Consider the following 19998-nt stretch of genomic DNA (forward strand, 5'->3'; position numbering starts at 1 on the left):
CTAACTGGGAAACAAACTAGGGGTGGGGGAAGGGGAGGTGGGCGGGGGGTGGGGGCGACTGGGTGACGGGCACTGAGGGGGACACTTGATGGGATGAGCACTGGGTATTATTCTAAATGTTGGCAAATTGAACACCAATAAAAAAAATGTGTTGGTTTAAAGAAATATCAAAAGTGGTTCTTAGTTATAGCAAAAGTACAAAGGTGGGGAGTGAGTGTGAAACACTGGCTTAGGGTTTTCCAGCAGCATCTTAGTTTCTCCCTCTCTTACCTCCTCCCTCAAGCCCCCCTGCACACTGCTCCCCAGAGGTGTGATTTGTCAGCCTTCGAGACACACTGCCTGGCTTTGATCCTTGGGAGCTGTGTCCTTAAGCTGGGTTACCCCGCCTGTGTGGGCAGCCTCGGTCTGAGTGCAGGTAGTTTCCAGAGCCTTCGTCGCTGTAAGAACTAAATAGGTCACGTGAGAATGAAATAGTCACAGCTGCTATGCTTCCAAAACAGGTCACATTACCCTCCCCTCGAAAACAAAAATCTTGGGACACCTGGGTGGCTCAGCGGTTGAGCGTCTGCCTCTGGCTCTGGACCAGGATCGAGTCCCACGTCAGGCTCCCTGCACGGAGCCTGCTTCTCCCTCTGCCTGTGTCCCTGCCTTTCTCTGTGCCTCTCATGAATAAATAAATAAAACCTTAAAAAACAACAACAAAGACTCTTTAAAAAAAAAAAAACTAGGATCCCTGGGTGCCTCAGCGGTTGGTTCCTGCCTTCGGGCCAGGGCATGATCTTGGAGACCCGGGATCGAGTCCCACGTCAAGCTCCCTCCATGGAGCCTGCTTCTCCCTCTGCCTGTGTCTCTGCCTCTCTCTGTGTGTCTCTCATGAATAAATAAATAAAATCCTTTAAAAATAATAAAATCTTTTTAAAAAATAAAAGCAGCAGATAGAGCTACTAATGGCCTTGCCCCCCAAAACAAATCCATGTTTCATTTATAGGCCAAGAAGAAGAGAGCTGAATTGACACAAGGGAAGTTTTGCTCCAAAGCCAGCCTTTTGCCTCTGCCATCAACATGCAAGTTAGGAGATAAAAACACCTAGCATGGTTTCCGTACCTGCCTCATTCTTTTAAGATCTTTTTTTGTTTTTTTTTAAGATTTTATTTATTTATTCATGAAAGACACACAGAGAGGGGCAGAGTCACAGGCAGAGGGAGAAGCAGGCTCCTCGCAGGGAGCCCAACATGGGACTCGATCCCAGGACTCTGGGATCAGGTCCTGAGCCAAAGGCAGACGCTCAACCACCGAGCCACCCAGGCATCCCTGTTCTTTCAAGATCTTAAAATAGGTGAGCTGACCTTCATGTTTTTCCTGAGAGGAAGACTATACTGTTGCACTAGTTTTCTTCTGCTGCTGTAACAAGTTGCCACAGTCAGTGGCCTAAAGAAAGTTTTACTATCATACTGTTCTAGAAGCCAGAGTCCTAAAGTCAAAATCTGGGCAGGGCTGCCCTCTTGTTGGAGGCTCTGGGGGAGACCGTGGCCTTGCCTTCCCAGCTCCTAGAGGCTGCCCGTGTCCCTCCCCCTGGGGCCGCCTCCTCCATCGTGGAGGCCAGCTGTGTGGCATCTTCAGCTCTGCTGAGGCATCTGCTTCCGTCATCACCATCTCTCCACACTGACCCTCCTGCCTCCCTCTTGGAGCCTCATGGTCAACCTGGGCTCGCCCAGACGACCCCGCACACACTCCCCATCTCAAGAACCGTAATTGAACCGCAGCTGCCAAGTCCCTTTTGCCATGTAAGGTGCCGTTCACTGGTGACCGTGTAAGGGACCCACTGAATCTGTGTGGGACACGTGTGGCCCCTTCATTTCTCACGCTGGAATGGACGCCAGAATCACCTGGAGACCACGTCAAGGCCGCGTCCCGGGCCGCCTCTCCCTAGCTTCGGAGGCAGAATTTTCAGACCTGGGCTGACCCTCCAGAATTTTGAATTTCTAACAAGTTTCCAGGGCTGCTGTTACTGGTTTAGAAAAAACAAACACTAAAAATGAGGTGGCTAGTGGACGACAAACAGGTCCACCCCAGGGCTGGTGGAGCTCCGCATGGAAGTTGATACTGTGGGGAAGCATATCATGTGCTGGAAGTTGATACTGTGGGGAAGCACATCAACAGGTGCTTATTCTTCATGTGTCTAATTGTTCCACAAACTGTCCTGGTTCGTGAAGCCGACTCTTTGGCAAGATGCATCCAAACTCCTACATGACCCATTACTGTGGAGATGTGTGATGACAGACCGGCAACTACTAGAGGAAACGTCTATAATTCAGTACATTATTTAATGAGATACGAGGGTGGGGGTGGGAGGGCAGCCCGGGTGGCCCAGTGGTTTAGCACCACCTTCAGCCCAGGACGTGATCCTGGAGACCCGGGATCGAGTCCCGCATCGGGCTCCCTGCATGGAGCCTGCTTCTCCCTCTGCCTGTGTCTCTTCCTTTCTCCCTCTGTGTGTCTCTCATGAATAAATAAAATCTTAAAAAATAATAATAATAAGATACAGGGGGTGGGGGTGGGTGGGTGCCTGGGTGGTTCAGTAGGTTGAAGGTCCGACTCTTGATTTTGGCTCAGGTCACAATCTCTGGGTCCTGAGATCAAGTCCCGTATCGGGCTCTGTGCTCAGCCAGGGTCTGCTTGAGATTCTTTCCCTCCCTCTCCCTCTGCCTCTCCTCCCCCTTCACATACGTGCTCACGTGTGCACTCTCTCAAAAAAATATATAAATAAACATTCAGCGGGGGGAATGGGACTAATTGCCTCCATGCAATAAGAGCTAGAATGAAAAAACCAGAAGCAAAATAGTTTTAATTGCACTAATGTATCACGTGAGTTCTATCTTCAACATTTATTTTTATGGCAAAAAACAAACTAATACATTCATTTCATATATATAACATTCAGTCAAACTTTTTTGCCCACTAAATGTATGCAATTTTACAAACCAGTGATGGTTTAGAAAAATTAAGTTCTTCTGATTATACATTTTTACGTTATTAATCTTCAGAAAGCACTTCAAATTGCTTTTCAAACTAGAAGATAACCCTAGACAACTCTTGACACTAGCACGTCAGGAAGGTAGACTTCGCAGGGCATTGCTTGGGTTATAGGGCAACTTTCTAAGAAAATGTATTTCAAAGAAATTCTCTCCAAATTTTGGCTTTATTAGGTCTGTTAAATCATATTAACTTTGGTTGCAATTTCACTTGGATTTGCTATCTAGATGTTAATTTTTAAACTATGCTCTGCTAAATTCACTGTAGGTAGGGTTGGGATTGCTTCAGTCTTTTTTTTTTTTTTTTAAGATTTATTTATTTATTTATGGAGAGAGAGAGAGGCAGAGACACAGGAGGAGGGAGAAGCAGGCTCCATGCAGGGAGCCTGATGTGGGCTCGATCCCGGGACTCCAGGATCACACCCTGGGCCAAAGGCAGGCGCTAAACCGCTGAGCCACCCAGGCATCCCTGCTTCAGTCTTTAACTCAGAATTATAGGGATCCCTGGGTGGCACAGCAGTTTGGCGCCTGCCTTTGGTCCAGGGCACAATCCTGGAGACCCGGGATTGAATCCCACGTCGGGCTCCCGGTGCATGGAGCCTGCTTCTCCCTCTGCCTGTGTCTCTGCCTCTCTCTCTCTCTGTGTGACTATCATAAATAAATAAAAATTTATAAAAAAAAAAAAAGAATTATATAACAAGTTTCTGATTTGTTACAGCATAATTCTTCATCTGAGCCAAACTGCATCTTTATACCTCAGAATGTTTCCTCCAATTAAGCACAATGGAATGAAACATTGAAGTGTTTTGATAGGAAAATATTTAACAGTTGTATGATAAAAAAATCTATTTTACGTCATAATGTAAAAAATCACATAAGAATACAGTAAAAAAAAAGCAAAATATTCCAAAGGCCCAGTGTCACTCTTTTGAGTAAGATAAGCATTCAAGCTTTCCAAAAGGCTTGCTATACTAACAAATATTTTAATTTTTTCCCATTCCTTTGGTGTGGCTTAGAAATTGAGAGGCAGAGACACAGGCAGAGGGAGAAGCAGGCTCCATGCAGAGAGTTCGACGTGGGACTCGATTCCAGGGCCCCAGGATCATGCCCTGGGCTGAAGGCGGCGCTAAACCGCTGAGGCACCTTGGCTGCCCCAAGCTGTTTGCTTTTAATATAGAATTGAGGAACTCTAATATGGGAGTTATTAACAGAGAAATTTATTAACAGAAAAGTTTGAAAAGCATTAAGAATCATCCCTACACGGTTATAACTACCACTTCAATTTCTCTGTCCTTCCGTAAAAACAAACTGCAAATAAAACCCATTAGAGCTCTACTGGCCTAAAATTCTTACAAATTCTAGTATCTTTTCTGTTTTGTTCTTTTTTTTCCCTTCACCTTTTGTTTAACTTTCAAAGATAACTTGAGTTTTGTATTATTTTTAACCTTGTTTTAAAAAAAATCTGTTCTGGAAATAAGTTGGTAACCTCTGGAGAAGATTTAATTTTTCAGGCTACTTGTTGGTCTGAACCACCAGTATTTGCACTGTTCTTTTGTGTTTTTTTTGTTTTTTGTTTTTTTAAAGATTTATTTATTTATGATAGACATAGAGAGAGAGAGAGGCAGAGACACAGGAGGAGGGAGAAGCAGGCTCCATGCAGGGAGCCCAACATGGGACTCAATCCCGGGACTCCAGGATTGGATCCTGGGCCAAAGGCAGGCGCTAAACCCCTGAGCCACCCAGGGATCCCCTGCACTGGTTTTATTCCAGTAAAACTGCAAAACCATTAGATCCTTTGGGGATATTTAGCTCTAAGATCAAATTACATTTAGAAAAATATCACTATAAAATAAGTAAAAAGATTTGTCTCATTCAGTGGTCCATTAACTGCAAGTGATTTCTAATAAACTTCTAGGGCCGTCTCCTAGCATTTGTGATAGCACATGACCTGGGACATTTGCATTCTTCTGAAAAATGAGTGCGCTTCATCCCTCATTCATTTGTTCGGGTTTTCTCAGCTGATGAATGCGCAAGTTGCAATGGAAAGCCCGTTGTCATTAATTCTGTACTAGTCTCATCAACCTACCCCCCATATTGAAGCCTGACTCACGCTCTGGTTAGCCCAGATAACCTGACCTTCTGAATTTCTTTGGCAGTCATAGACTTGCTCCTATGAGTGAATATTGTGGATTTTTTTCCCCGAGTTTTTCAAGTGTGAATTTAAAATACACATATATGCTTAAAATGTCTAGTGTGCACATTTGACAACTTTAATATACAGTACTGATATTTTTACACAGCTTAAAAACAACCAGCTTAGTTAAAATAGATTACAGTGGCATTGTGTGCTGCTATGGAGTGGAGACACGATGGTATAGATTCCAAACCAAAGGATTTGAGAGATATTAAATCTTTTTATTTATTTATTTATTTTATTTATTATTTTTTTATTAAATCTTTTTATACGACACACCATGTCATATAATGGAAACTGAAGAATGATGATCAAAATATTTATACAGCTAATAATTTTCAAAAATTAAGCCATACCGTTAATTCTGCACTTAGAAGTTCAAATACACCTATTCCTTTCTTGTCATCCACGTGCACTTATTTATAATATAAAAGCATAATTTATGGGACCCCTGGGTGGCTCAGTGGTTTAGCACCTGCCTTTGGCCCAGGGTATGATTCTGGAGTCCCGGGATTGAGTCCCACATCAGGCTCCCTGCAGGGAACCTGCTTCTCCTTCTGCCTGTGTCTCTGCCTCTCTCTCTCTGTCTCTTGTGAATAAATCTTTTTTTTTTTAAAAAGCATAATTTAAAGTAAGTGGTTACTATCCCTTAACCTATCAACATATCAGACAAAGTCTAGGTTTACTCTAGATTTTTGAAAACTAATTTCTCAGTTATATGGAGTAATTTAAACGTTTTTGGAAACATGATGTGCAGCAAACCCTGTTATGTACACATGACCAATATGCTTTTCGTGCCAACAGTTGCCTTGGAAATGCGGCCTCCTCAGCGGGGTGCTGTGGACCTTGGCCTCCCTTCTTGTCCTAGCCTCTGCTTCCCATTTGATGGCACTGACAGTAAAGAAGGATATGTAAGGGAGAGCAGGAAAGGTAGGGGAGTGGGGTGCCAATTCACCGTCCTTCACCTGCTTTCACAGGTGGCACCCCTGGCTCACTTGGTCCCACGTCCCAATCCCCTTACGTTTTGGTAACACAAATGGGATTTGCATTTAGTGGATGGAGAACTCCATCTCAGCAAGGGCTGCTCAAGGCGACCGAGTCTTGCTAAGGCTCTGTCCCCACCACCAGGCAGGCAATCCATTGTCCAGTCTCAGCACCAGGATGCTGCAGGACAAAAGCGGCTCTAAATTACTTGGTTCTAGTCCACCTTTACCCTCAGAGGTCTTACAGCTTGAACTAGCTTTGGGAAGACAAACCAGGAAAGTTACCCATTTGGGATGCTGTTCACAAGGGAAACATGACTATTTTTCTCAGTAATTCCACACACATACACCTGAACTTTTGGAGCATCATCATCTTTATTTGGGAAGCGTCTGTTAACATAGAGAAAACGATGTCACTTGAACCCTCCAAGAACCCCTTTGTTGCCTAAAATCCTGTAGCCACTCATCATCCCCAACACATGCAGACTTGAAACAACTGGACTTTCTGATTTGTCCTTATTTTTCTATAATTGTAGATACTGGCATGGATTCCTTATCTAGAGGAATTTGAAAAACTCGTGTTCTTTTGAGAAATGGTTTTTTCAGGCAAATTCCTACAGTACCTATTCCTCTATTTTTGGAATGTCCCTCTCTCTCTCTCTCTCCCTCTCTCCCCCCCACCTCACCTCAATAAAGAGCCCCCCGCCAGGGGATCCCTGAGTGGCTCAGCGGTTTAGCTCCTGCCTTTGGCCCAGGGTGCGATCCTGGAGTCCTGGGATCGAGCCCCACGTCGGGCTCCCGGCAGCATGGAGCCTGCTTCTCCCTCCTCCTGTGTCTCTGCCTCTCTTTCTCTATCATGAATAAATAAATCTTAAAAAAAAAAAAAAAAAAAAAGCCCCCTCTAATTGATTTTTTTCTAATAAACTTTAAGCTGGAAAAAGATAGTTTTGGCTTGTTCTAGATGAAATCTTGATGGGAAACAAGTTCCCTAAATTTATATCCTAAAGAATTCCTTCAAAAAGTCTGGTTTGGGGGCATCTGACTGGCTCAGTCAGAGGAGCATGTAACTCTTGATCTCAGGAGTCATGAGTCCGAGCCCTATGTTGGGGGGCAGAGATTGCTTAAAATGAATAAATAAATTAAAACTTTAAAAAAGTGATTTAAAAACGATTTACAATAAACAGTAACCTTTGTTTCCATTTGTTCATGAAAATCTCAAACCCGTTCTAAGGGGCAGCTGATGTCCAGCTGTATACTTTAAGACACGTTTTATATTGTATCTATAATATATACAATGTTTTCTTAATGTTGTGAATATTAACGTAATCAACTCACCTGAAGGAGCTATTTGTTTCTGCTAACAGAAGCTTCACAAAAAGTTGGTCCTACACCCTGACACCCTCCTCTGTGTTCCTGCCCAGACCTTGCTCTTTCTGGAAGCTTCTGGAAGCACAGGTCCATCCACCTTCTGTTTCAATTCTGCCAAAGGGTTTTAAAGGCTAAATACTGGAGTTTTCAGAATACTTCATAGTGGGTGTTCCAGAGGAAAGTAGTTAATCATCACTGAAATTTACATTCCAAATGAACACTTTCTGTGCTTAAAACTCTCAGCTAGAATATTTCATCAAAAGACCCCACCAATGAGGAAGACTGATGCCAGAGATGCCAAAATCAACCCGCTGGAAAACACTGGTTTATAACCTACTTTTTGTGAAAATGTACATTAGGTCATTTTGCTCTGAAATTTAGAATCTCGAGGAACTAAAAGACACTGACATTGTGTAAGTTTGGCAGACGACATCAGATGTGGTAAACCGACGGAGCCTCAGTGTTGTAGTTTGCTCCTGAAAATCACATTACTTCAAAGTCCAGTAATGCCGATTTTTATTCAGAAATACTTTCATATCATACTAACTGAAAAAAAGTTTAAATATTCAAAAGGGATAAGAAATTACATGAGTCTTAGAAGCTAGTCAAACATGCGACATTTTAAGAGTGACCTTTAAAACAGTGTAATTTAGCCCTCAGAAGTAATTTACTTATAATTATTACAACCGAACACAAATATACCATATATTACTCTTTAGGTCTTTGTTTTACATTACAGTATGTTCTTATCAATGGGACACTTGAAAATGTTTAAACCTGCAGAAAAGCATTTTTAAAAAAACATACCACAGGAGAAAAAGAAGCAACATTCCTGTCCTTTACATGATGTGTGGAGATGGGAAACACGACCATAAAACTCTTATTCCATTCTTTTGGGAGCCCTCTCTCAGTATTTGCACTTGGGTCTACTGTTGCTTACACAGGACGTCTTAAAACAATTTCAGGTTTAAAATGAACATTTTGTCCCTAAGTGAGCAATGTGCCCACTTCCACTACTCACTGTCATTAGTATCTTCTGAGTTCTCCTCAGGGGGTTGGTTTCGGGGCACCCCGGAGATACGCAGACCCTGTAGGCAGCAAGCCCTGCCTCACAGCTGAAACACACACTCAGTGGTTACTACAGTGGGTTAAACTGCTATAGGAGCGAACGTGGGACTCAGAACCATCCCTAGGATATTGAAATGAGGGGAAGAGCCCTGGAAGCTCCGCATTTCAGAGAAGCAGCCTCAGAAGGAAAAACAAGATGGCGCCTCAGCGTTACTGGACCGTTAGTCCCTCCGTGAGGGCCTCTTAGCAAGGCCTTTCTAGCCGGCACCGAAGGCAACACCCCCCCCCCCCAACTCAGCTGGGTTCTGCCATTGGGATGCGACAGGGCTGGGGGGGCCGGGGGAGGAACCCAGAAGCTGACACTGACCCACTGACCTCCGGGGTGAAGGTAGGGGCTTCGAGCACTAAAACCCCAGCATCTCTCAAAAAGCACAGCAATCTCTGGTGGCCTCACAAGTTGGGGCTGAAGTTTTGGGAAATGAGGTGAAACTATTACCAACTCTTCCCTTCTTTCAATCAGAAGAAAATAAAGCCTCTTCAAGGCTCCTTTTAACGAGACTATAAACCTGACTTAATTTAAAAAGGACAGTTTAGGTACAAGAACTCCAAGGAAAGAGTGAGTCGCAGACAGTGACGGCCCTTGAACTCCGGGGGGGGGGGACCTACCAGGTGGGGGCTCAGCCACCACCCCAGCCTCTCGGAGTGTGGTTAATACTGTACTTCTGTCACAGGCATCGCACGCTGGCCCTCGCGCATTTCCGCTACACTTCCTCTTGCCCTGACATCCGACATACGCTTGCTTACTCCTTATCTCTTCCAGAGCACTTCTTCTGAACAAAATTCGCTGTTACTGTTTCATCTATCAAGCAATACATACATCAAAACTCAGATTTGTCTTTAACAACAAAGTGCTTAAAACCACCTATGCAATTGGTTTTCACTTCATTTTCAACCAATAAAATCAAACTCGCTTAGGTTTACAAATAATACTGAAAAAAGGAGTGAATCTGATTATTGTCTTACATTTTCGACAATGTGCCTTCGTTCCCAACTTTCTCTTACAGTAAATGATTTATTTCAGTACCTTAATGAGTTGAACTCTTGTTTGGAAAATATAGAAGGTACAAATATAGAGTATTTCAGGATAAAAAATTTTCTTAATATAAAAATGCCTTCTGTTTCAAAATAACACTTTTAGATTCTTCTTGTAGTTTTAGGTTTGGTAGCTAAACTGTTAAGGTTTTATTTAAAAAATAACAAGAGATAGTAACGGTTTTAAATACAAACTTCTAGAGGAACCAATCACACCTGTGGACCATCCCCGCAGAAAAGTTCAGTTTCTCAACAAGAAAACCCCAAATACTTTAGTTATAAAATAAAATTCCATTAACAAAGATAGAAATCTATGCGCCTCACTGATTGCCAGAGTTGCCCGGCACAGCTTCAGTACCACAGAGAATTGTCTAGAAAACAACCTCCACAAAGTGTGCAAGTGCTGCAAGTCGGACAGATGGGAGTGGGGCTGGGCCCTCGGGACCAAGTCCTTCTCCTCAGCATCTTTCCCAGGCTCAGACGCCCGGCCTGGCCCCCTCCACACGCTGCCTTCATGGGGCCGTCCTTCAGGCCCAGGCAGCGCGCTGCCTCTCGGGTATCCGGTGAGGAAGGACGAGTTAGGCGAGCACTTGTTTTCAGCTGTAAACGCTTCACAAGATTGGGTCCCCATAACAAGCTGTGGGAGTTCAGATGAGCCTGGAGCTTTTCAGGAACTGAATGAGGACTCGGTACACGAATGTGTACTGGCAGAGGGTCTGCACCATCATCATCCTCTGTTGCCTCAGCATGTCAAGCACCCTTGGGATGTCCAGCACCTGGAGGGAGAGACAGCGATGAGGGGGGTGCTGACCCCCACGGAGAGGGGAGGAGTACGGGCAGTAATCTGGTCAAGAAATGGACACTTTCTCCCTCAGCGTCTTCTAGAAGAAGCCTCCGGGGAACTTGTTTAGAAAAAACTGGTAGGCCTCTAGGTCCTTTGTGCCCCAGCCCTGGGCCCGCCCACTCCTCCGCCCTGACGAAAGGACATAGCTACCTCATTGTGTTCCAGACAGGCGATCATGACCTCTGACAAGATGACGACGCCAGTCCTTCCCACACCAGCACTGCAATGGACCAGCAACGGAGGGTTGGGGCTTCTTGGCTCACTGGTACTATTCGTATGGCGTCGAACAGACTGGATCTCTTCAAGGTATGCTGTGAAGTATCAATGAAACAGGAAAATACACAGGCATTAAGGCCCATCAAATTGACAGTTTCCAGATTACCATCACTGATGGGGAGGACTCCAGATAGAGAGCGTAGGGTGCCAATTAACCACCTCCCACCCCTCACTGACAGTGTGACTGTGGGCGAGTCACTGCCTCTGCCCCGACTTCCAACTGCCCCTCTACAAAATGAAATGGAGGAGACAGTCTCTAGGAGTCAGTTCCAGCACTCTCCTCTAAACACTTAACGCCCTTATTTTAAAGCAAGCCCGAAGCTTCTGTGAGATAACATAAAGGAAATATCTCTAAAGCCTAAGTCTTCCTCCATGTGGATGCTTTAAGCAGAGATTGTGCTGGGAACGAAGATACTTACATAAAAATCCCTTGAGGTCCTCTGGACAGCCATGCTCAGGCCAGTCTGTGTACTGGAGATGCCACACTGTCCTCTCCTGCCCCGTGAGCAGGTGCTTCATCTTCAGGCCTGTGGTGGCGTAGCAGCCAGAGTCCGTGCGGAACCGGGTTGTGATCTTAAACCTCCCATAGGTGACGGTGTTGTGACGGGAACCAAGTCGTGGCCAATACCTGAAGCTCTTCTCCCTTCCACCCTCCTGTTAAAGGCAGGCACGGTCAGGACGCAGCACTGCATCCAGCCACGGGGGCCCCATCACGCAGTGTGTCTGCAGCACAGAACTGCAACCCCACTCTGCCTTCTTCCTTCAAGGCCAGGACTCCCCGTGACCAACATTAACTGCTCCTCTCAGGCTGACCAAATCAAGGAAGAGAGATGAGTCCTTACCTCCTCTGCAGTCACCATTGCTATAATGGCCACTCCCTGTTCCCACACCATCTGCCAAAAATCCTGACAGGTATTCTGTAACGGTCCCTGCGTGGCAATATAATCCCACTCAATTCCACTGACAGAGACCTGAAATTAGAAAAGATTTTTTAAAGAAATTAATATGTGGGGCGCCCAGGTAGCTCAGTTAATTAAGCAGCCGACCCTAGATTTCAGCTCAGGTCATAATCTTAGGGTCGTATGATTGAGCCCCATGCTGGGCACGCAGCTCAGTGGGGAGTCTGCGTAGGATTCTCAACCTCTTTCTCTCTAAATAAATAAATCTTTAAAAATTAATCAATGTGTATTTATGTAGATATGCATACATGTATGCACATTCATTTATGGTGGTACTAAAAAATGAGTTATTCAGAATAAAGATTTCTCTTATTCTTTTTCCTTGTTAATACAATTCCTATTACTACCGGATTATAAATGTATGGACTCTAAATTCACATATCTACATGACCTGGGGCAATTTGCTTAACCTCTCTCTCTATTCACATGTGTAAGATAAAAATGTCCTGTACCTCATAGGGTGGTTGGCAGGACTAAATTAGTCAGTGTATAAGGTGCTTGCACATCAATAGGTTTTCCATACACAGTTGTTAGTGCTGCTGTTACGGTTCTTCTTAGAAAAACAGTATCACCATAACAGTATCCTAAATTTCAAACACAGTTTCCCTTCATGAAGTACTAAACACAGTAGGCAAAGTAGTAACAATCCAGCCAAAACCGAGGTTAAATGCCAGATTTCTGGGGCAGAAAAAAATACTCCTACTGAAAGTGGTCTCCCCTCTGAACTTCTAAGTCAAGGTCACCCTCCAGAATGACACTAAGCTTCCACCTGAGGCTGCATCCCCTTGAGGACAGTCTAAGGGAACAGAGCCATTGCTGGATCTACGGCCAGGAGATTGGGTTAAAGCCCACCGCCCCCCCCCCCCCCCCCCCGCCCCATGTTGGTGACCACAGTGCCTGGGTTATTCTGCCCATACTTTCATTCAGGGCCACCGGCTGGAATCTCACTGAGAGGGGCTCCCTCGGTGCTACCAGCACCACAGTGAGTAACAGGGTGTGGGTGGGGGTCTGGGGCCACCCCAGGGGAGGTGTCAGCGCTTTATTCAGAGGAAAGCACAGGGAGCCCCATGCTGACAGGTAACAGATCTAGGAGCTCTGAGGCTTGGCCATCTTCCATGCTCTTCAGCTGACCTCGGTAGCTTCTGCAATACCCACACAGGACAACTTGATTCAGTTCTCACCCATCCAGTCACAAGAGGCTGGATGAGTTATTCCACAGAAATGCTTGGTTTTTAAATAAATTATACCCAAATTATTTTTTTTTTAAGATATTATTTACTCATGAGAGACACAGAGAGAGGCAGAGACACAGGCAGAAGGAGCCCGATGCGGGACTCGATCCCAGGACCCCAGGATCATGACATGATCAACAACTGAGCCCCCGCCAGGTGCCCCTATACCCATATTAAAAAGCACATGCAGATTCCCAAAGACCATGAAGGGTACTGGCATCCACAGGCAGACTGCCAGGTCTCTGAAAGCGAGTGTGAAACTGCGCTCATCAGATACCACTTGCAAATGAAATAAGATGTGGGCAAGAAGATAGATACCTGACCATGGATACTTCCTCATTCACTCCCAACAAGGAAGCTTCTCCTTCTCAAAATAAAAGGACTGTATCTCCAAGCAGCACATGCAAAATGTACAATGATGCAGAAGAGAGAGCCCCTGGTTTCCCTCACCTACCAGGTGGGAATCATCACTTTTTCCCATTTTAATGGGTGTAACATGACCCCAGTTCAATGGCATCACACTGCCCCTCGGGAAAAAGCGGCACCGCTTCCACAAAGAACAAAAACGATATTGAAACATGATCCCAGGACAGCCAGGATGGCTCAGTGGTTTAGCGCTGCCTTCAGCTCAGGGTGTGATCCTGGAGACCCAGGATCGAGTCCCACGTCAGGCTCCCGGCATGGAGCCTGCTTCTCCCTCTGCCTGTGTCTCTGCCTCTCTCTCTGTGTCTCATGAATCAATAAATAAAATCTTTAAAAAAACAAAACAAAACAAAACATGATCACAGGAAGGCTACCTGGGTGGCTCAGTTTAGCGGCTGCCTTCGGCTCAGGTCACAATCCCAGAGTCCCGATCCAGCCTCAAGTCAGGCTCCCTGCTCAGCCAGTAGCCTGCTTCTCCCTCTACCCTCACCCCCACTCATGTTTAAATAAGTAAGTAAATAAATAAATGAATGAATAAATAAAATCTTAAAAAAAAAAAATTAGTGATGACAAGAATGATGCAAAGAGAACAGACGACACGCGGAAAAGGTTTGGTGACCACCATTAAAAACACCCAGACAGGGCTCCTGGGAGGCTAAGTACATTAAGCCTCAGACTCTTGGTTCTGACTCAGGTCATGATCTCAGAGTTGTGAAGCTGATCCCCAAGTCGAGGCTCTGTGCTGAGCATGGAGCCTGCTCAAGATCCTCTCTCTCAAAAAAAAATAAAAAATAAAAAATATTAAAAAAAAAGAAAAAAAAGAAAAAAAGAAAAGATCCTCTCTCTGCTCTTCTCTGCTCACGCACGTTTGTGTGTGCTCTCTCTCACGTGTGCTCTATAAATATAAATATATACTTATATATATTATTAACATATTATATATTGTAATATGTTAATAATATATTAATAATTAATATATCATTATATATACAAATAATTTCAAAACAAAAACCAAAATACCCAGACATCTTTGCCACATAAGAATCAATGCAGGTATGTGATCACGAAAAACTAGCCATTCTGCCACTCTGGAGATAATCGATGGGCCAGAAAGAAATCTCTAGATTTAGAAGAACGAAGTCCTAAGGTCCTCAGGTCAGGCCAAAGAGTGCTCCCTGACTCCTGGCAGCAGTGTGGGGGGCACAGGGCTTAGCACGTGGGAGGGCGAATGCGGCTTTGGCTCTATTGGTAAAACACCTCCCACCCGGCCAGGTGTATGGATTTCCCAGCTTAATAACATAATTTGTCCCAATGGTTCCAACTAGCCTGTTTTTAGAACATAGACGTGGATACAGTTCTCATCATTCCTGTAGCTGAACTCACAACTTCACAGCCTGTTGTAGCCCTGCTCGCTCCTCTCACCTTAATATGTGACGCGTTGATGTAGCCCGTATTGTTTTCTTTAGTTGGGACCAGCTCCACTCTGGCGTCATCGTAGGGAAGGACATCTTGGAATCGATTTCTTTCTGCATTTTCAGGGAGTCGTGCTGTTGAGCACTCCCCATCAACCAGCCGTTTTTTAAGAATTTTTTCATATTCTGTGAATACCATTCCCTGTTCTAACCGCTGTTCCAGAATTTTACACTGTAAAACAGAATGTATGGGATGATCAGTATTGTCCTATATCCATGCTGCATTCTCTCTTTTTTTTTTTTTAAGGTTTTATTTATTTATTCATGAGAGACAGAGAGAGAGAGAGAGAGAGAGAGATAGGCAGAGACACAGGCAGAGGGAGAAGCAGGCTCCATGCAGGGAGCCCGACGTGGGACTCGATCCCAGGTCTCCAGGATCATGCCCTGGGCTGAAGGCAGGTGCTAAACCGCTGAGCCACCCAGGCGGTCCCTGTCCACACTGCATTCTGATGGCATATCTGAAACCTTGTCTTCCCACTTTAAGTCTAGCATTATCTAGTAGTGAAAACTCTAGGTGAAACCACAGCTAAATTTTTAATAAGCTGTAACGCTAAGAGTTAAAATAACAAATGAAAGCACCTTGTTGGTGAGAAGCAGAATGCAGAGTTCTATTTAAAAGTGAAAACTGGTCTAAAATAATTGGTTGGATTAATTTTCTCTAAATCTATGGTCAATTTTGTGACTCCTAGGAGAGAGAGAAAATTCTCCTGGAGAACGGTAAGTCCTAGCGTACGTAGGAGAATCAATTCCAACCTCTATGAACAAAGGCTTCTGTTTGTTTTCTGATCTATGATATACAGAAACTGAAAAAAAGAGTTAATACTGAAATTATCTCCAGGATCCAGTTGTAAGCAAATTAATTTTTACTTAGCATTATTTCATGCCTAATTTTGATATAATATAACCTCATAGCAAATATATCTTGGTTACCAAGAAAGTCGTGAAAAATTCGGGAACTATTTACTCCTGAGATGAATTTTCAGTACAACGAAAGCAGTCAATCAGTGTTCTCTTTCCTGTGTGTACTCATGTGTACTTGTAGAATTCCTCTAAACTGAAAAGCTATCAAAAAATCAAGACTGCTGCAGAAGGCTGGAAGAAGGTAAAGAACATTCAGAAACCAACAAACAGAACCGACATTTACTCTAAAATTATCTAACATATTAGATTTGTCCCAACTTTGAGGTCCAAATTATAAAATGCCTTAACACTCATTTACGATGATTAGATTAGCAAAGTGACTAAAATCTCAAGAAGGCACTTGGCCTTTATGGATCGTTCCAGAGAAAGCATACCAGTATATCCATATGTCTCGTACATACCCTCTCGTCATTGGTGGCTCTGGCGGGCACTTCCTTTCCTTCATCTGGCAGAGGCAGTCGAGAGAGGGAGAGTCCATTTAGGGCAGCCAACTTGAGAGGACCAATTTTTTTAGCATCTACCCGGCTCTTCTTCATTCCCTATAAAAATATTTATATATGTATATATGAAATATACACGAATACAACCCCCTTGAAAGGCAATTTCAGGGTACTGAGGACTTGAAACAAAGGGAAGGAGTGTTCTCCTTCACCCACAGGCACGGGAGAGATTACGCTCCACACGCACATTTGTTTAGCAAACATTGGGAAGAAGACATTCCTTTCAAGGCCAAAGCCCTGATAAGTCTTGCAGATAGAAGATTTTGAAATACAATTCAAGTCTCTGTAGTAACGAAAGGTGCGGCTCCAGGCAGGCAGCATTCCTCCATAGAACTCCCAAATTTCAACACGTGACACGCGCACAAAAATCAGTGACAATCCACAAAAAATGGGTTTTACACGAAGTTACGTGACTGCAATAGGCTTTTGTGATATTTTAAAAATATATAACCTAGTTCTTTTAAGTCATTCTGAAAAGATGAAGTGTTTTCTGTGGTTGCTCTCTGTTCTGACGGGTGGGACCTGTGTCGGATTGGTGACACCTCTCAGAACGGGCACATTTTTAATTAGGAAAATCAAAGAGGACTGAAATCTCCATGGTGACGCCAGGAAGATGGGCTACAGGACAGGGCATCTGTCTCCTGGAGATGCGCATCTCCTAACGTGACTATAGGTAATGATCTTCCTCTCTTCGGCAGATGAGCCCAAGAAGGCGCAGTCTCCTCAGACATGCCACACCTCCTCGGGGGGCCACAGCAACTGCCACAGTGCTGTGACAGGGTGTTCTCACGTCTCACAAAGGAAATGAGCTTTACACCCCAGCTCTACCAGTCCGGGCAGGGGAGGTGGAGAGGTTGTTGCACGGGCTAAACTGTCACGATTCTGACTTGGGCAGAAAACCCTGGTTTGCTGCTGTTTAACAACTGGTGGGGGGCTCTGGGAGGGAGGGTCCTGACTGGCCCCGTTGGCCAGTTTCCCCGATGCCAATACTCAAGCTGCCAAGGGAACATCAAGGGGCTCGCCAGATTCCTGACAATTCAAGCCAGCTCTAGCCAGCCAGGACAAGGTGGCTCCAGCTGCCCCCCGCCTGAGAATGAGGTCAGGAGGGCCGCCCTACCATGCCGGCTGGAAGGCCAAGGTCTAAAGCCAGTGGGTGAAGAAAGGCACACACAGTCAAAAGCAGCACCGCCCTGGAGCATGGTGGACCCAAAGGGTTCAGGGCGCTGCCCCGCTGTGATTTCTGTGAGAACCACCACCCGGGACCCAGCGAGCACAGGAGCAAAATCTGTACCAGGCTGTGGGAGCACTCCCACCAGCCCACTCTTTTTCAGATAGCAATCAGGTTCCGGGGAGTGGAGACGGGTGGAGAACTCTAAAGTGTTTCTGCTTGTCTGCAACTTGGTTCACTGTTTTTAATACTAAACTCCCATAACCTTAATTCACATGTGAGTATGGAAACTAAGTCCGTCTGTAGTAACAGTGAAGGTCGTAAGAGTGAAGGTCACGGCAACCCCACGGGACTATGAGGAGGCCCAGGGGCTTAGCGAGGTGGGGGGTAGAGCTCTTCAGTACTTGGGAAGTCAGTAGGAGACAACCTCACGTACAAGCTAACTTCGACCTCACTTCGCCCACAACTCTCTGGGGTCAGCTTCCCTCACAAATAAGAAAACGTGACAAATAAGTAAAGGAGTCAGAGAGGCGGAACAGCTTGCCCAAGGTCACAGAGCCACCTCTTTATAAATGGCAACCAGTGTCAAAACAATAAAAACCTTTCTTTAGAGTCATCTATGTTCCATCATAGAATCTGCAAAGTGTTTTTCATGCCTAACCTTAGGTGGGACTTAACACAGCAGGCAGGGCAGAGGTGACAGTCCCCTGCTACAGAGGGAGAGAAGGTTCTGATGCTGCTGGGTCCAGCCCACGGGGCAGAGAACTAATAAATGGGAGGGTGTAGCCTCAGACCCAAGCTCTTCCACTCTTAGGTCCTATACCTTTCCCCAGAGCCACAGCTGCCATACATGTTCTTCAAGCAAGGAGAATATGTTATGCTGAAAAAGGGAGCAAGAGCATAATCCAATCACAAAATTGTACTAATACTGTGGCTTAAAGTCAACGAGGGAGGAAACCTGTCTTTTTTTTTTTTTTAAGATTTTTATTTATTTATTCATGAGAGATACAGAGAGAGACAGAGAGAGAGGCAGAGACATAGGTAGAGGGAGAAGCAGGCTCCATGCAGGGAGTCTGATGTGGGACTCAATCCCAGGACTCCAGGATCACACCCTCGACCGAAGCCAGGAGCTAAACCGCTAAGCCACCCAGGGATCCCCGAAACCTGTCCTTTTAGAGAACCAAACTCATCAAAAGCCTCAGATTTGGGGGATCTTGCTACATCCCCTTCAAAAGGTACAGGGACCATATGTGTGAATAGTGGACTATACTCAAAACAAATGTCATTTGGGAAAAATATTTTGGTCATGCATAAAAATGATGGATAGTTCTGGGGCCCCTGGTTGGCTCAGGTGGTTAAGCGTCTGACTCTGGATTTCAGCTCAGGTCATGACCTTAGGGGGGTGAGATGGAGCCCCACATCAAGCTCCATATGTTGGGCAGAGAGCCAGCTTAAGAGTCTCTCTCTCCCTCTCCCCCTGCCCCCCACTCACACACTTTCTCTAAACACACACACACACACACACACACACAAACAAAGATGGACAGTTCTTGATGTGATTAGGGAAACTACTATGAACTATGAAAAAGGGATCCCTGGGTGGCGCAGCGGTTTGGCGCCTGCCTTTGGCCCAGGGTGCGATCCTGGAGACCCGGGATCGAATCCCACGTCGGGCTCCTGGTGCATGGAGCCTGCTTCTCCCTCTGCCTGTGTCTCTGTCTCTCTCTCTCTCTCTCTGTGTGTGACTATCATTCATAAATAAAAATAAAAATAAAAAAAATGAAAAGGACCCTGTCCAGCTGGCTCAGGGACTGAGGTAGAATTACCTTTCAGAGACACACCCACACCCTGTCCCCACCCCGAATAGTTGATCAGGATCCATACCTTCCACTCCACCCGACCTGAGACACACTGGTCTTTACTGTTCAGGTAGGGAAGAATATAATCCCAAGAAAAATTTAAAATAAACTTAAAAGTTCAAGCCCCAAATTCATCAAAAGCAAACATGGCTTTTTTTAAATCCCCAGCACTATTTTAAGGGGTCTCAGTCTACCTCTACACACTGCAAAATTTGTGAGTTTTCTTCCAGTTTATGAAGATACTATGCTTGTGATGGGTCCTCAAGCCTGAGTATGCAGACTATCAGGTGGGGGAGGAGTCCTCCCTGCCAGGGCGCTGAGAGAACTGGATCGGCTAATTAAGCGTGTTAGCTTGGTTAGAGTGCGGGGCTCCCGGCACGGCGGCACGGGCAGCAAGGAACCAGAGGCCTGAGCAACGCAGCAAGGTGACTTGGAGGAGCCGCACTTAAATGACAAAGGCACACATGCCTGGCCAATGCCTGTGACTCAAAACATTTGGGTGGAAAGAGAGAAAACAGCAAGGCTGAGATAAGCAATAGCTACTTAATAAAACATTATATACAATATACCTCAGTGTAGAACAGTGTAAAATATGATAGAGTAGGGT

The 19998-nt window shown here is 45.1% G+C and overlaps 1 protein-coding gene across 2 annotated transcripts in view; it reads right to left on the minus strand.

Moving 5' to 3' along the window:
- Window positions 1-8076: 8076 nt before the first annotated feature.
- Window positions 8077-19998, minus strand: part of PTPN21 (protein tyrosine phosphatase non-receptor type 21) — a 79834-nt gene continuing 67912 nt past the window's right edge. For both annotated transcript variants that reach the window (XM_038545501.1, XM_038545502.1), the window contains 6 exons: window positions 16266-16403; window positions 14894-15115; window positions 11700-11828; window positions 11277-11511; window positions 10732-10892; window positions 8077-10513 (listed from right to left, as the gene is read on the minus strand). In XM_038545501.1, coding sequence (XP_038401429.1) covers window positions 10385-10513; window positions 10732-10892; window positions 11277-11511; window positions 11700-11828; window positions 14894-15115; window positions 16266-16403 — 1014 coding nt within the window. In that variant the 3' untranslated portion in view covers window positions 8077-10384. The remainder of the gene's footprint in view (window positions 10514-10731; window positions 10893-11276; window positions 11512-11699; window positions 11829-14893; window positions 15116-16265; window positions 16404-19998) is intronic.

The sequence above is a fragment of the Canis lupus genome, chromosome 8 (assembly GCF_011100685.1).
Source record: "Canis lupus familiaris isolate Mischka breed German Shepherd chromosome 8, alternate assembly UU_Cfam_GSD_1.0, whole genome shotgun sequence".
In the NCBI taxonomy this organism is placed as follows: Eukaryota; Metazoa; Chordata; class Mammalia; order Carnivora; family Canidae; genus Canis; species Canis lupus.